This window comes from Diorhabda sublineata, chromosome 5 (assembly GCF_026230105.1).
Source record: "Diorhabda sublineata isolate icDioSubl1.1 chromosome 5, icDioSubl1.1, whole genome shotgun sequence".
NCBI lineage: Eukaryota > Metazoa > Arthropoda > Insecta > Coleoptera > Chrysomelidae > Diorhabda > Diorhabda sublineata.
Genome location: NC_079478.1, coordinates 19,162,473 through 19,180,320, shown reverse-complemented (window position 1 = coordinate 19,180,320; position 17,848 = coordinate 19,162,473). Strand labels below are relative to the sequence as shown.

Below are 17,848 nucleotides of genomic sequence, written 5' to 3'. Positions count from 1 at the left end.
GAAGGTAACCAAATAAAATACTCTCTATATTGTTTATAAAATTGTAACTAATCTTGTTATTAAAAGTGTGGATAATTGGGTGTTTACCTTACTTATTTGAGTTTTGACCAGGCAAAGGTTAAAATGGGTTCTTGGGCCGTAGATAGGTATTTAAAGGGAAGATCTGCCAAAATATAATGAACAACAAATTTAACTAGGTTTAAAAATGTATTATTAGTGCAGTTTAATAAATAAAATTAACATGAGTGAGTGTTTTGTAGAGATATTGAAATGAGATTTCAACTATTTCAACAATAGAAGACTGGTAATTAATAGAACAAAAGACGTTATACATGACTATTTTTGTGTAAAATATTTCTTTCACTGAATGGATTATTTACAATATATGTTTTTATATCTGGGATAGAAGCTTCACTATCACACACAAAACTTATTATTTGAAATAAGGTTTATTCTTTTGGTTTAGCTGTATTTTAAGAAATTATTGCATTGTTTAAATGTCTAGCAATTTTCGATTGTTCTAGCCAAATAGTTCAAAAATTAAATATTTCTGTGTTGATATTTCATATCACAACTAGGATATAATCAAAAATTATAACATTTAACAGTTGGCTTTCTGAGAATTTGACGTTGACGTTTGACAAGATGCCACTAACGCCTCTCATTTCGTAAAAAAGTGTTGAAAACCACAAACACAGGTCAGTTTTTGGGGAAGTCGACAAAGCATTTAAAAAATTTGTAAGTAATATACTCCTATTACTCACATAGTCATTAATACTCTTGTACTCTTAAATAACTTATTAATATATTAGGTGTGTAACAACGTGTTTACAAACGAGTAAAAACGACGATATCGGCGACTACCACCGGACTTGGGTCTATAATGGCAGCCAGCGATTCAGCAGGCGATGATTCTTTGTATCCTATTGCTGTTTTAATCGATGAACTCAAAAATGAAGATGTACAGGTATTTATTAGTAATTAAAAATTGTTGCTTTTCACCTATGGTTTATATATATCAATATATTTAAAAAACATTGACTTCTGTTAACCCTTTTTTGTTTAAAGTGACATCATTCTTGTCAGATCTTCCTAGATTGAAAATGTAACGTGAAATTATTTATAGACCAACCCATAAATTGAATCTAGGAAGTGTGTATTGATATGATTGGGCTGTGAAAAGTAATAAATAACATAAAAATCTAGACACTAATATGATTCATTTCTTAATTAAATTATGCTTTTGGATATATATGAAATTAATCAGCACCTATTAGTTATTAAAATTTAAAAATATAATATGTAATGAGTGATTATTTGGTACTTGGACTTTCAATGCAGCAAACCTATCAAATTAATATACTTATCTATCCTTCAAGTAAAATATCTTGGATGAATATTCTACTATTTCAGTATCCAAGTTTATCTCTTTACCTTTAAGTTACAAAGAATTTATTTAAATCAGCATTAAAATAAATCCAAGGAATGTCATAATCCATTCTTGATGAATAATTATATAGGGTAGACTGAATTCTCTATTGATAATTACTCTCAACATAATTGTTTTATTTCTATGTTCATGTAAAACGGGCAAATTTAAAAATATATCTGATAATTTAGCTGGAGTTGATTAGTAAAAATGTATGTGAAACAATATTGTTTGCTTTCTTTGTTACTGTAATTGCTTTGTTAGTGATAATAAAATTACATTATATATTTATTGCCTTGATGGAATTTTCCTATCAAATGACAAATTAATAAGAGAGAATGATGAAAATATATGTATTTGAAAAAACTTAATCATTTAGTGAAGGTGGAAATGAACTAGAATGGAGATTTGGAACTTATAATTCCTAGAATTGTGTACAGTGAAAAAGAAAGTACAAAATATGAGAATCATGAATAACATTTACAAAAATTGTGTAATCAGGTGTATGTGCAGTCTAATAGATATAAAAGAATTTACGGAGCATAATACATGATATTGATAAAGATATATTGTAACAAAATGGAGGCAATTCACAGTAAAGAATGGAAAGACACAATAATCAATAACATTTATAATGCTTAAAAAAATGAATCTTCAATCAATATTAAGGAAATGAAATAATATTAATAATACCGCAATATAAAATTGATTTGCACAATAAAAGACTGTGCTTAAGAATCTGTTTCAATTTGAGAAATGTAATAATTGGATTTGACCCTGTGTAATAGTCAAATCAATTCCTCCCTGAGTGGAAAGGCAGCTGATGTCACCAGTACCAAAACTGCGAAAGGGTAAGAGAGTTTTCTGTTACCCATTGACTATAGAATAGGTCATTGGCCCAAGTGAAAAGAGAATCATTAGGTTATAAGTATGTTCCTAATGAAAAGCTAAGGTTCACCAGGGCTTACAAATGCCCTATTCTATGTTGAGATGAGATTCACTGTTTTATCCACGCATGCCTTACTCTTGATAGCTTGGCTGTTTTCCTTAAAAGAAAAGTGCACCTTGATTACACGGGAATTTGGTAAGGTGAATACGGAAACAATAGTTCTAACAGTAACAACCATATTGTAATAATAAAAGAATTGATGAAATGAAAACAAAATGTTCATGATTATTTTCCTTAATATCTGTAAAAAGTGAGGAAAAATTAGTGAGTGCTGGATTAAATTATTGAACTAATGTTACTTTACTGCTGTTAAAACTGCCTAAGTTGAATTACCATGTGTTTTCTTATACTATCACATATTTATCTGTAGACATTCATACAGAGAAGTCTTCTAGAATAAATTAAATGTATGTTGACTTTTTATAGATACCTGATAGTAATCATAGTGGTAGACTTGGGTTAGCCCTGCTATACACCTGTGTAAAGTTATCTACTGATTTCTAACACAAATATTTTTTTACAAAATATACTAAACTTCTGGAAAAAATGTCAATAGAGGAGACATATAATGACATTATAATAGGCTAAATTTTAAGGCTTTGGTTCAGAATCATGATATATGTTTAAAAACACATGTTCAAAAATATTTTATCCACTTAATTTTCGATTTTTGGTAGGAAAATTATGTAGCCTATTATAATGTTATTATATGTATCCTCTATTGACATTTTTTGCAAAAAAATTAGTTTACTTTGTAAAAGAATAATCTTGGTAGAAATCCGTGGATAACTGGGTCTGCTATACTTGCAGAAATGTAATTTTTTTTAGATAATCAGTAGGTTACTCCAATTTTGTAACTACTGTTTTATGAAACAAATGGAGTAAATGTTTGCATTTTTTTTTCTCTATTATACCTATTAGGCATTATGGAATACTCATTATCAATCTACAAAAGCTCTTTGTAGATATATATTTGGTAGACAAAACATTTATCTTTTTTTCTACATTAGATAAAAAGTTTATTTATATTCAACCATCTAAAACATTTGTGTAAGTAATTAAAAATTACATCATTACATCAAAAACATTTTATCGGTATTTGATATCATTTATTTTAATGACTAATAGCAGAAAGTAAAAGTCAATGATTGCTAATGATGGTAGTTGTTGTGTACTTTGAAGCTATGTCCCATGGTATTGTTTTTTATTTTACACCTTGGCGTACATTACTAATATGTATAGAATCAGCTTTAAGTACACCTATTCAAATTTTCACTTGAATAATTGGGTTTTTACTGGGTTAAAATTGTCCCTCATCAATATTTGTAGAAATGAAAAATGAAAATTTTCATTATGATTTTGAAATAATTATGCAGATTTTCTTTCTCATATGTTACCATCATTTTTAATGTGTCATTTTGTAGTTCTATTTCTTTAAAACATTTACTCATCCAAAGTTTTGTTCAATTGTTATCTTCTAATTGTTTTAAATAAAATTTATTCCAACTTTCTTTCAACATAATTTCTAGTTTTCTAAGTGTCTAATTTTGAGTTTTTACCAATTATTAGTAATGTCTAATTATTTGCAAAATAGGGGCAATCCATAAATTACGTCACGCGTTAAGAGGGCGAGAGAGGGTCGACGAAGTGTGACAAAGAGGTGGGAGTGGTCCTAAATTTCGTGCCGTCACATTTTAAAATCTATTATAATCTTGAAAACGAACTTAAACTATTACCTTACAAAAACCTCAAAAACATATTCAACTATATCTGTGTAAATATAAGGTTGGCCACTAAGTACTTTCGCTTTTTACTCATAGAGAGCCTTGCTATACTTTATGAATAACTTATGCTAGTACTGTACTTCCATAAAGGAAAGTAAAGAAAGCTGCTGTGACTCATAAAGTTTATGGTGTTGATTGCTCTTTTTCAAAAATGAGCAATGTTCTGGTCGGCCCTTTCTAGAAAAGAATCATCACTGGTGATGAAAAATGGGTCCTGTACAGTAACATAGTTAGAAAACGATCATGGAGCAAACACGATGAACCAGCACAAACCGCATCGAAAGCTGAAACGCCTCAAAAAAGCTCATGCTGTCGGTTTGGTAGGATTACATTACTATCATCAATTAATGAAACCGGATGAAGCAGTCAAAGAAAAAAGAATTGTCAAATCAGAAAGGTTTAGTGTTTCACCATGATAATACAACATCTCACGCATATTTGGCAACTCGTGGTCAAACTTTCACAAATGATGATGACCTTCTATCACATTGTTCAGTTTTTACTGATAAGAACCAGACATTTTATGAGCACGGAATCATGAAGCTGAAAGAAAGGTGGCAAAAGGTTATTGAGCAAAATGGAAAATTTATTTTTTCATTTTATGTATATCATATACTACTACTATTTTGTACTACAAAACCGAAATTACATCGCCAACCCAATATAAGATATTGTTTTGTCACCCACACACTCTACTAGTGTTACGTGCCGACTGCCTAGGCGCTCTTTAATAAATGCCGCCAAATGCATTGTGTCTAGCAGTGATTTCTTTGTTTCTATTTCATTTGACCACTGACGTGGATGAAACAGTGTCTTTCTTAGTTCTGCTATTTTGTGTTTTTAACTTATTAAACAAGTTTAAAATAAACAAAAAAAGTAATTTATGTAATCTTTACGTAAACTATATTTTCCATCATACAAAGCCACTAATAAACACAAGTAATTGCATAAGAGGCAACAAAAAATTTTACCTATCGCGAAGTTTCGTCCTTTGTGTGGATGATGACGATGATGCTGTATGATGATATACAACTCAAACGAGAACAAAGTAGCTGCTGTGACAGTTATAAATAATTTAAAGTCCATGGACTGAAGGTTATGAAGTTCATATCTTTAATTAATATAATTCAATTGAAATTTTTTGTTTTATTAATTTCTTCAATTAATATAAGTAGTCGTTTTTTGTTTTGTTAATTGTTTGATTTGATGTTAATTTTATTAAAAAATAATTTAAACGGAAATAAAACTGCTGTTTTCATTTAATGATTTCTAAATGTAATTTGCAAAATATGTGACGTCATATTAGGGTAGGGGGGGTTAAGTCTCTCAAATGTGACCAGCTGTGACAAGGACAGTGAGAGAGGGGCAAAAAATCATGAAATTCGCGTAAAAACCCTCTCCCACCCTCCATACATGTAAAAAGATAAAAATACTATCGACAAAAACTAGGAAAAATGATCTTGTTGCATATAATATATTTATTTTTAAGATATTCATGTAATTTTTGGGCCACAATGAATTGCACTATTTTGCAACAATTTTTTTTGGCTTATTTGTTTAAAATAATTCAAATAATTTGATTTATTTCTGGCGGTTTCCTTAAACAATAAAAAAGTCTTGATGCTATTGCAATTAACTGATGGTTATTTCAATTTCTCAACTATGTATTTATTTACAAACAGTGGAATATTCTGGCATAATGTTCAGACTAAATATTAATTTTATCGAATAGTTTTTAATCTTCCCTTATACATATAATTTTGTTTTCTTTAAGAAATATTTAAAGCAAGTATCTATATATGAGAGGTAGAAACATTGAATTTACCTCTAAAATAATATTTTGAATTCGATCTGTACCAATTATTATATTGTAAAGATAATAAAAAAACTACCCAAAGACTCAAATAATATACATGATAATCCAGAATTATATACATCAACTTTTTAAGCTGATAGTATGTCCAAAAAGTAAGTGAGGATTATCACATCTCATTTTGTTTAATATTCAATAGTTTGAAGACATTAGTTTTAAAATAGTTTTTTCTTTGCAACTTTGAAAATAATTTTAAGCTCCACTTACTACTACGAACTACAATGTGTACATATGGAAGGAAATAGGTGAATAGTACAAAAATTTAGTTGTCACTTTTATCCCACTATTTTTTACGCCTCTGGAGCAAATTCTCTTTCTAATTTTGTTTTAAATTGCCTGATATATATATATATATATATATATATATATATATATATATATATATATATATATATATATATATATATATATATATATATATATTTAGAAATTAATATACATAATTCTGGGCTAAATTGTATAATTAAAGAATTAATACAATAATAATCCTAAGATTTTTAATTGATCTCTTCTCATTGATTCTTATTAAATAATTTGTTATTCTAGCTTCGCCTTAATTCAATAAAAAAACTCTCCACTATCGCCTTGGCACTGGGAGTAGAACGCACAAGAACAGAATTGATTCCTTTTTTGACGGAAACCATATATGACGAAGATGAGGTATTATTGGCATTGGCTGAACAACTGGGAACATTTATAAATCTAGTAGGGGGTCCTGAAAATGCTTACTGTCTACTATCACCTTTGGAGAGTTTGGCTACAGTTGAAGAAACTGTAGTCAGAGATAAAGCTGTAGAGTCTCTAAAAGCTGTAGCCCAGCAACACAGTCCAGCTGACCTGGAGACTCATTTTGTACCTCTAGTTCAAAGATTGGCAGCGGGTGATTGGTTTACTACCAGGACATCAGCTTGTGGTTTATTTTCAGTAAGTTTTCAATTTCAGTTAAAAAATCGAATTTATTTGACAATATGTTTTTTTCAGGTCTGTTATCCCAGAGTCTCAGGAGTAGTAAAGGGTGAATTACGATCTCATTTTAGAGCGCTATGTCAAGATGACACTCCGATGGTTAGAAGAGCTGCGGCGACCAAACTTGGCGAATTAGCTCAAGTGGTAGAGTTGGAATATTTGAAATCTGATCTAATACCAATGTTTGTAAATTTAGCTCAAGACGAACAGGTATGAATAGTACACATTTAGTTCAAATTCTAATTATAATTACAAAGATAAAATTTAAATAAAACTTTGGTAGATATTTCAAAAATTAAGGGTCAATGAAGTTATTGATATTGTATGAATAGTTTGTTATATTTTTTTGCATACCTAAATACTTGTTTTATTGATTTGAAGTAGCAATGTTGTTAAATTGAGGACATACAGTTTGGAAGTTTGTCTATTTGATAGCTTCTTGAATAATCATGGACTTGGAGGAGTGGAGTGGGGTGAACATTTCGCTTCTATTGAAATATAGGCAATATATATATATATATATATATATATATATATATATATATCTTCTCTCGCTTGTTGATCATTTTATTCCTTCCATCCATGTTTTCCTTGGTCTTTCTCTTTTTCTGTTTTATGGTGGTATCTGTCTCCTTACTTTTTTTGGTAATCTTGCTACTGTCATTCTGTGAACATGCATGTACCATAACATTTGTTTCCTTTCTATACATGTCTCTTCTACACCCATTTGTTCCTTAATTCTCTCATTAGCCATTCTTTCCCATCTTCGTTCTTTTAGTCGCCACTTTAATCTATATATTAATGTGCTTTTCGTCACGGTATCATGTATGTATATATTCTCGTTTTTATTTGTTTGCTTATCTCTGTTTTGCCTTGCTTATTTTCGATTTTATTTCGGCGTCTTCAATCCCTTTATTAAAGTTCGTGGCTAAATATCTATAGCTATCATATTTTTTTATTATTTCATTATTTTCCAAAACAAGATCCGTGGTCTCTTCACCAATAAGTCTATGAACAATAGATGTGTTACCCTATTTCATTCTACTTTTTTCTCTTCGACTTTTTTTAGGTAGAGCACATTATCTGTGTAAGATCTTCCCGCAGGAAAGCTATATTGTTCCTCCTCTTCTTGGTGTTAACATTCCGTTTCTGTAAGATCTTTTACTATTCTTCCATAGACTCTAGTTATGGTATTAAATACAGATAAGGCTCCATAGTTGTTACAGGTTGAATACAAAATTTCTGTTGCATAAACCTGATCTCGAATTTTAATTAATAATGAAATGATTGTTTGAATACATTTGATAGTCATTTTTATATTTAGGATTCGGTTCGACTTCTCGCTGTAGAAGCCTGTGTTAGTATCGCGACCCTTTTGCAACAAGAGGATATAGAACAACTAGTAATGCCCACTCTTAGACAGTGCACTAGTAAGTAAAAAAATAACTATCATTTAGACTGCGCAAACATAATTATCATTTGGAAATATGAACTTTTAATGTGATTGTCTAATAACATTGATGTTTTAGGTGATAATTCTTGGAGAGTACGCTACATGGTAGCAGACAAATTTACGGAAATACAAAAGGCTGTTGGACCGGAAATCACAAGAACTGACTTGGTTAGTGCTTTCCAAAGTTTATTAAAAGACACTGAGGCTGAAGTACGCGCTGCTGCGGCGAATAAGGTAATTAATTAAACATATACGTGTTATTTGGATTTTGAAACATTTAAAATATTTTAGGTGAAAGATTTTTGTCAAAACTTGGATAAGACTCATCAAGAAAATATTATAATGGCTAATATATTACCTTGTGTCAAGGAATTAGTAGCAGATCCCAATCAACATGTCAAATCAGCATTAGCATCTGTCATAATGGGTTTAAGTCCAATTCTTGGTAGACACAATACTATTGAGCACTTATTACCTCTATTTTTGACACAATTAAAAGATGAATGTCCTGAGGTCAGACTCAACATTATATCTAATTTGGATTGTGTAAATGAGGTGAGAATACATTACATTCTTATTGTTTTTTATGTTAATGACAATAATTCAGTTGATTCATATATTTATATTTTCTCTTCTGTTATAGGTAATTGGTATTCAACAACTTTCTCAATCACTTCTACCAGCAATTGTAGAATTAGCAGAAGATTCAAAATGGCGAGTACGATCAGCCATCATAGAATATATGCCTTTGTTAGCAGGTCAACTGGGAAGAGAATTTTTTGATGAAAAACTGAATGCATTATGTATGACTTGGTTAATGGATCATGTATTCGCTATTAGGGAAGCTGCCACATTGAATTTAAGGAAGTTAGTGGATCAGTTTGGAGCTGAATGGGCAGAGACTACAATTATACCTAAAGTTTTGGCCATGTCTAGGGATCAAAATTATCTATACAGGTATGAAAATGTATTTCATAAATCGTTAAACTAAAGTTGGATGTTATTTTAAAAAAAGCTATTTATCAATCTCTTTTTTTGTGATAACTTAGTAGTTACTTGTTAAACAATTTTTTAGTTGTTAATATTTTCGTTTTTCTTTTTATGAAAACTATACAATTTCCTTTACATCTTTTTCTTTTACTTATTTCACACTTTTTATTTTCTTGATCTAATTTGTCATCACATTTTCTTTGTTCTGAAACCTCTGCATACTAGACGTACCACAGAAAAAACAATATTTCTTTCAATTGTTCACTTTTACCCATGACCCAAACACAACATACAGTTATGAAATCTGCGTCTCTAAACTGAAATAACATAGACTGGATATCTGAAGTTGAATATCTAAGGATAAGCCAAGACAGAAAGCTTGTAGGAAGATTCGTTTTTTTTTCTCAAAATAGACTTAAGTTTCAGCAATTGCTCCTTCATTTGAACTGAATTTTTTACTGGCTAGCATTTTTTTTGAGATCAGCGAATAGCCAGTAGTCACTGAGAGCCAGATCTGGACTATACAGTGGATGAGGAAAACAATTCAAAGTGTTATTTTTCAATATAAGCATCAGCATTGTTGCCATCGACTTATGAATCATTACATTGTCTTAGTGAAACAGTGTTTTTTTCTTCGGCATATTAGGCCGTTTTTCCATGATTTTTGCATTCAAAGGTACAACAACTCTGTAATATTCGCTATTGATTGTCTCTCCTTTTTGGAGATAGTCGTTGATCAATATTCCATGCGCATTCCCAAATACTGAAGCGATAACCTTCCCAACTGACTGTTGTTCCTTTGGACGATTCAGACGTGGTTCACCGGCTCCAGTCCGCTCAGATGAAGATCATTGTGATTCCGGAGTGAAGGATTGGATCCATGATTCATCCATTGTCTCATATCGACGCAAAAATCTTATTTATTACGTGTAAACATTGCCAAACACTGCTCTAAATCATCAACACATTGTTGTTTTTGATGGACTTTTAATGAACACCTATAGCGCAATTTTTTGTCACCTCATCAGAACAACACGATTAAAACCCTTGATTAAGTTAAAAGGATAGACTGAGTAAGTATCACTGAAGTTAGAAGAGTCTAACTGGGATATTTTAAATCATCACACATTTTAATTTAGTGCTAGACAGATTAGTCCATGAGTCCATTTTCAGATTATCTAGCAAGGTAAAAATAATGAAAGTATCAAGAATAGAGTCTAAATCCTATCTAAATATATCTCACCAACAAGGTTATTAAGAAATTGGGCATAGAAACAACTTTACCATGATTCTAAATGAAAAGGTTGACTACCAATACTTTCCAAAGAAATACCTCTAATTAGAACATATCAGGCACAAAAACCACAATAAAAACCAAGTCTTGGGTATTCGGGGTTGCTTAAAAATACTCATTATCACTGGGTTTGTCCCCTAGAGTTTTACAGGCAGAAAATCTTATAATTTGAAAATACGTGAAAATTAACTTCAAAAGATAAATATGTAACATAGCGATTCATTATGATAGTTATCTATTAAGTATCAAAGCTATAAGCTCCCATGTCATCAAAGCTGACATGCGGGTAGAAAAGAGACCTTTATTAAATATTCCAAAATAAGTCTTTTTAGTGGGGGTTTCTGGATTAAAGGAAATTCACTCACCAGAAAAGAAATTAAAAAGTCTTCTATTCTGTGGTACAGGAAAAAAAGTTTAGAACTGTGTTGGTGTCTTCCTATGCCTCCTCGCTAGCTTCTTTACAAGCTACTGCCGCCTGTACCTGGTAAGAAACTCACAAGTGTAGATTCTTTGGAGAGGACAATGGAACTCTCCCAGTTCTAGAATACTTTGTCATAACAATAATATGCAAAAGATAAGACAAGAAACCTGTAGGAAACTCAATATCTCCGGAATTTTTTTTTAAAGATTTACTAAAATAACATCTTTTTGCCTCAGAATTTGGTATTTAGTATGTTAACATTTCTCATTAAATTTTGAAATAAAAACTGAAATTGACATTTTCCATTATTATTTATACATTAAAACGTTTAATGCTGATTTTTGTTTTAGAATGACGTGTTTGTTTTGCATAAACGTTCTAGCAGAAGCATGTGGGAGTGACATAACAACCAAACTACTATTACCTACCGTTCTCAGCATGGCAAATGACAAAGTAGCAAACGTCAGATTCAATGTTGCCAAAACTTTGCAACGAATAGCTCCACAACTTGATCAATCTGTTATACAACCGCAAGTTAAACCCGTATTGGACAAACTGAACGTCGATAATGACGTGGACGTCAAATATTCAGCGTCCGAAGCAATCATGGGCATTGCTGGTAAGGATTTTATCATGACAAATTTTCAGAAAATTTTGGAATTCTAACATAAATGTCATCCTTAAATAAACTGTGGTTAAGTTTTTCTTTTACAAAAATCATCAATATTTTACTTTATATCATATGCTGATCTCAAAAATCACGGATTTAACATCAACAACTACTATAAATTGTGACTATTTCAGCGGTTTGGCTCATTTCAATATTAAAACTTCTAAAAATTCACTTCAGATTTTTATATTTCAGTAATAACAAGATTGCATAAATCAAGAATATAATTTGTTATAGAATTTGGAAGGTCTGAAAAACGTATGAAATTATTTGAAAAATGATATTTGAGGTAGTATGTTTTCCAATTAATGTAAATTTTGTTGGAAATTTGAATTATTAAAATAAAAACTGCTAATCAAACATTTTATGTTTATTGAATTAAATAATTATGGTACTAGGAGTGAGGACAACAAAAATCTTATTGAAGGTGAAGAAAACATCAAAAATCTTCAATTTTCACTTTATCATAATAACTTTTCATAACGACTGTGTAACTGTCATTTTATCTGTATTTATGAATTATATAATTTCATAATGAAGGATTAAATAAAATTTGAGACTAGATTTTCAAAATATATAAGCATTACTATAATTTTATCAATGCTATTCCATTATTTGCAAAAGTAATTCTGAATATATGGGACTCTTTTCAGGGCGTCTTTTAACTTATCCCATAGTGCTATGTATTCTAGAGAGAACTTCTACCTCCCAGATGTCGTCACCACGTGGTCTCATTATTCTTTTCTTAGTGGAGTTAGGCCCGTCCTTCCATTTTCTTGGTGTACTACTATGCAGTTCTTCAATTTGACTGCTTACATTAATTACTTTTGTATTTATGTCTATGTAGAACTGTCCTTATTCCTCTTCATTACTGGACAGTGTCCAGCTATTTTCTCTGCAGTAGTATACTTGAAAATAGTTGAATACTTATCTCAGTTCTGCCAAGCTATTCGAATCGACTTGTGACCATGTTTCTCTCTACGCATTTTCTTCTTAAAATTATTCATGTTCTGGATTTTCTGTTTTATACCTAGTCGTTTCTCATATTCATGGCATGTTGTAATCTTATCACTTCTATTGTTGAATGGTTAGTATTTATGACAACCAATATTGTCTACACAAAAAGCCAACATAATACTATCTTCCATTGGGATATTTCTTGTATAGATGTTGAGGACCAGTGAGAGAACTTCTCTTTGTAGTACTTAAGCTTCTAATTTTCTTAGGCCGGATTTAACGTTGTATTGGTGGGTTTTATCGATAACACTATATATTTGGTGTAGTTAACCGTCTGCAGGTGAGTTTATTACTCGATCCTTTATTATATATTGTATTATAATGACTTATTTTACCTTAATTTTTTTTATATAAAACATCTTTTTGGTAGAAATCTACGTGGAATTTGATTAATGACATGGGTTTTCATTACATTTAGTATAGTACTGATTTTCAAAAATGTAAAGGAAAATTAAGGACTAGATACTATATTTTACATGACATAGCCAACGAAGACCATATTCCTAACCTTTGAACAGATTTGTTTTAATAATTTTTGGTTTGGATAAAACCTTTTGTATTCTATTTTTTTGCAGCTTTAGGTTGAACAAGAAAATTTTAAGAAGAGCATCTACCTACGAGAATAAGAATAACAAACATTTATTCAGATAAGAAAGTGAAAAAAATTGGAATTATTATACATATTAATATAATTAATCTTAAATAGACCGTAATATCACAATTGTTGTGCTCGTTTATTTCAATAAAAAACAAGTGTAATATAGAGTTTAGCAGTTTAGAAAATCATTGTTTATGGGCCAGTTTGTCTACTACAGAGTACGTTTTGTTAAGCTTTTTCTTGCTTGATTCTCTTCAATATTAATTTGTCTTTTTTTATTTAAAATATTGACAGTATTATATCGATACCTCCGTTCAAAAGTAAAATAATTAAATGAAAATTAAAATTTTCAAACAAACAACAAATTTTATTGTGGGCATCAGGAACTTCTGAGATGTTTAGTCATGAGATAAAGAGCATAAAGACAGTAAAACTTATCTATTATATCAAAAGTATACAGTTTCATTTCTTTGAAACATGTAGAAACCTACATTTGTCGAAAATTCAGTGATACTATACTATACTAAGTTTTTGGAATTATACCTTATATATCTTTCGCTTATAAAAATTTATTTCAATAGCAGAAAGGCTATTGATGTAAAATAAATATGACAATCATTTTTTACTGTCTAACACAATTTTTATTATCTAACAGAATATGTAGATCTAAAAATAGGTATTTTTCTTTAAAACTTTCAGTTTTATTTGCTTTATATACTGACTATTTCAAAAGAATTCATTTGTACTAGTGAAAACTGATTCACCAAGGAAATAAAAAAATCAATTTTGTTTGCAGAGCTATATTCAAATAAATTTATAAGTGAATTTGATGATTATTTAGAACTTTTTGTGGTATTTTAATGCTTTTAAATCATCTAATAATAGAATAAGGAAGGTACTGATCACACTGTTTACTTCCAATACACAAAAAACTAAACTGTATGATCATAGGTCGTAGGTTTATATTTGGCTTGAAGCATCAGACAGTAGTAAATAGGATGTTTAGTCTGAATAAGCAATGGTTCTAGAATTTTCAATTTGACTATGGAAGATTCACTATAGTCTAAATATATAATTTTTTTCATCAGCTTGTAAACACAAAGTATTTACATTCTATTTCAATAAAACTAGTACAAACAATTATTTTTCCATTTTAGTCATATACGAATCCATATCATTATGTAGGCTATTGTAGCTATTGTATCAGTAGATACAATAGCCTACTGATCCATTTCTCCAAACAATAAATTTCTGTTGATCTCATTTATCCTTTGGGTGAGTAAATTTCGGGAGAAACTAAAGGGTGGTTATCAGTGTGATATAATTTAGTCAATAAGTGATTTAAAAATTTTAGAATTAAGTTTTCATTTTGCGAGGTTTGAGTTGAATTTAATATACTTAAGTTGTTTCTAGATTGAAACCTCATAATTTTTATTTTACTGCAGTTTACAACAACTAATTCATTATCTTACCGAAGTAAACGTCGATCAGTACATGGGATTCTCTCAAAGAAGTTAGCTTGATGACTTAGAAACATATTGGATTGGTGACAAAGTAATTTCGGTTTTGTAGTATAAAATAAAACACTTTTTTTAACAAAGAATAGTTTTTAATCAATTATATATTTTTCATTTCGCTCAATTACCTTTTGCCACCTTTCTTTCAGCTTCATGATTCGGCTCTCATAAAATTTTTGGTGCATTATAAGAAAAAAACTGAACCAGGTGCGATTGAAGGTCATCGTCATTTGTGAAAGTTTGACCATTCTGCAAACTTCGAAATAAATGGTAATCAATGGTGCCAGATCAGGGCTGTATGAGGCATTACCTCCCAGCCAAAGTCCAATAGTTTACCACGAGTTGCCAAAGATGTGTGAGGCTTTGCATTATAATGGTGGAACACTAAACTTTTCTGATTTCACAATTCTAGCCGTTTGTCTTCGATTGCTTCATCCAGTTTCATTAATTGTTAATATTAAACATCAGAATTGAACGTTTGGTTCTTTGGAAGCAGCTCAAAAAACACAATACCTTTGTAATCCCACCAAACTGACAGCATGGTTTATCGTGTTTGTTCCATGATCGTTTTCGAACTATGTTACTTTAAACGATCCATCTTCATCACCAGAGATGATTTTTTTCAAGAAATGGTCGATTTTATTTCGTTTAAGGGGCATATCCCAAATGTTGATTCTTTGTGTTAAATGAATTTCTTTCAATTCATAAAGTACCCAATGTCAAGCTTTTTAACTAGCCCAAGGCAATGTGTTTTACATTTGTTGTGTGCTATATTTAGTTACCAACCTTATAAAGTTGTGGAAAAGTTATTAAAAAGAAATAATCATTTTGAACAAGACAATTATATATTCACAAACTGCATCCTAGATGGAATTTAATTATAAATTTCTGGAAAAGTTATTAAAAAGAAATAATCATTTTTAACAAGACAATTATATATTCACAAACTGCATCCTAGATGGAATTTAATTACAAATTTTAAATGATTGCAATAATAATTCTAAAATTATTATACACGTTGAATTTTTCTCAATTTCTCAAAATTTCTTTACTTAAAAAAACAATTTAAAAGACATTTAACTTTTCTTACTCATTTTAAAGTTTAGCGAAGTTTACGCCAAATAACTATCTAAAAAACTCTGAATATCACGTGATTTGTTGTCCTTAAGAAGGACAGATTAGTTTGAAAAGTATCAGAAAATTTCAATACTATGGTAGATATAAAAACCCAAATTTTATATTCAGGATATAGCTCTTCAAATAAAATTGTATTTCATTATATGACAAAAAAATCTAAATACTTCGCGTGTCATTTTTTTTACTCTAAAATAACTTGTAGTTGCTGGGCAACCTTTTACAATTTTTTTTGGCCAATAAATTACTTGGTGAAAGTATATAATGATTCAGTGAAATCTGAGAATTTACATCAGGATACAAATAACTTAGGAAACTATTAAAACAAGAAGTTTGAGAAAAAATATTAAACATATTCTTAAAATTTGATCTGAATTTAGAAGAATTTTTATTATATATTAATGATGTTAGCATAAAATACTTAACAAAAATTAAATGTTTACAGACTGGCCTGTTTGTTGTATGTCAATCTCGAAGTTTAATTTGTTTTATATACTTAGCCATGTTAAATAATGAGATCGATATTACATTCTGAAAGGAGGACTCGAAATATTACTTGATTTTATGTTTTTATACAATAAGATTGTTTTTGTATTATAACTAGTACTTTATAAAAAATAAATTTAGTATATTATGTGTCATCTTTATCTTAAGGTGTATTTGCCAGCAACCTATTCCTTTTTCTCTTTTAAACACACTTTTTTATTTTGGAACTTACAATATTTGTGAAAAAAATTATTAGACAGCAATATCTGCTTTTGCACTAAATTCAATATCGCAATTATACTTATCAGCAACATTTTAGAAAACAAAGATTAACAAAAAATATACAACAAGGAGTTTGAAAATATCTATAAACTATGAAAGGGTTTTTAGTAGCATATGGGCATGGTTCAAATTTCATTTTAATCAAGACATTGCATATAATTTAGTATCTCAAATAAATTATTATAATAGGAGAGGAGAGTCCTCGGCCCGCCACTCCATTCGAAAGTATTTTTAATGATTCCCGTTCCTCCAGGGGCGGTACCATCAGGGTGTAAGTATTTTATATTTGGACAATTCGAAATAAGTTCTGTTGTCTATATGTTGATTTATAATAAATGCTTTTATTTATTGTAATGTTTTTCTTATTGATTTATAAAATTTCTATTTGTGGGGTTAATTAATAGACACTGTATCTTGCGTTCTTAATTTATTTAAACACTATACTAACTTATCCAAAAGAAACAATAGAAATAAACCGTTTGCTATAAAAAAACTTGCGATCAAACGAATTCCGTAATATATAAAAAAATATGTGCCTTCGCTGAAATTTAAAATTCCATTGTAGCCAAGCAGGGCCGGCTTAAGGCAAGGACCCATTTCGCGAACTTGTTCGTAATATTATTAATGCATGATTTGTTAAATTGTAATTACAGGTTTATTTAACAGGATTACTTTGTTTTTGACGCAAATGTTTTTAATTGATTTCCTTGAAATAGTAAAAAATGTATACATATACATACATGCTGTAAAAAATTATAATTTCCTTCATTGCAAAAATGATTTATTCTAAAATCATTTGTACCTAGCTGCGTATTCCTAGATTGATATTTACCCAAATCATAATCTTATGAGGAAAACTCACTCGTACGAGTGGCACAATTGACGATTTCTAGAGCATTCAGAGGTTTCGAAGAGATGGGAAGGAATAAAATAAGACCAGGTCTGGGATATATAACCAATTCTCACAACTTCAATCACTAAGATA

General features: G+C 29.9%; 1 protein-coding gene across 4 annotated transcripts; it reads left to right on the top strand.

The window, feature by feature from the left end:
- The first annotated feature begins 626 nt into the window (after nucleotides 1–626).
- LOC130444635 (serine/threonine-protein phosphatase 2A 65 kDa regulatory subunit A alpha isoform) lies at nucleotides 627–16,916 on the top strand. 4 transcript variants are annotated; one of them, XM_056779885.1, is made up of 10 exons: nucleotides 627–738; nucleotides 813–967; nucleotides 6,582–6,959; nucleotides 7,017–7,211; nucleotides 8,326–8,431; nucleotides 8,531–8,688; nucleotides 8,746–9,009; nucleotides 9,098–9,411; nucleotides 11,510–11,778; nucleotides 13,428–16,916. In XM_056779885.1, the coding sequence occupies exons 2-10, from the start codon at nucleotides 884–886 to the stop codon at nucleotides 13,430–13,432; spliced, it is 1,773 nt and encodes a 590-aa protein (XP_056635863.1). In that variant the 5' UTR covers nucleotides 627–738; nucleotides 813–883; the 3' UTR covers nucleotides 13,433–16,916. The 4 variants fall into 4 exon arrangements, with proteins under 4 accessions (XP_056635863.1, XP_056635862.1, XP_056635860.1 ...); XM_056779884.1 differs by having other exon boundaries at nucleotides 13,422–16,916; XM_056779882.1 differs by having other exon boundaries at nucleotides 630–738; nucleotides 14,890–16,916.
- The last annotated feature ends 932 nt before the right edge of the window (nucleotides 16,917–17,848 follow it).

Excerpts from the sequence above, each read along its gene's own strand:
- LOC130444635 (XM_056779881.1), top strand. The coding sequence starts at position 884 with ATGGCAGCCAGCGATTCAGCAGGCGATGATTCTTTGTATCCTATTGCT. Across the intron at positions 6,960-7,016 it reads CAGCTTGTGGTTTATTTTCA|GTCTGTTATCCCAGAGTCTC; the intron begins GTAAGTTTTCAA and ends TGTTTTTTTCAG. Across the intron at positions 8,432-8,530 it reads CACTCTTAGACAGTGCACTA|GTGATAATTCTTGGAGAGTA; the intron begins GTAAGTAAAAAA and ends TTGATGTTTTAG.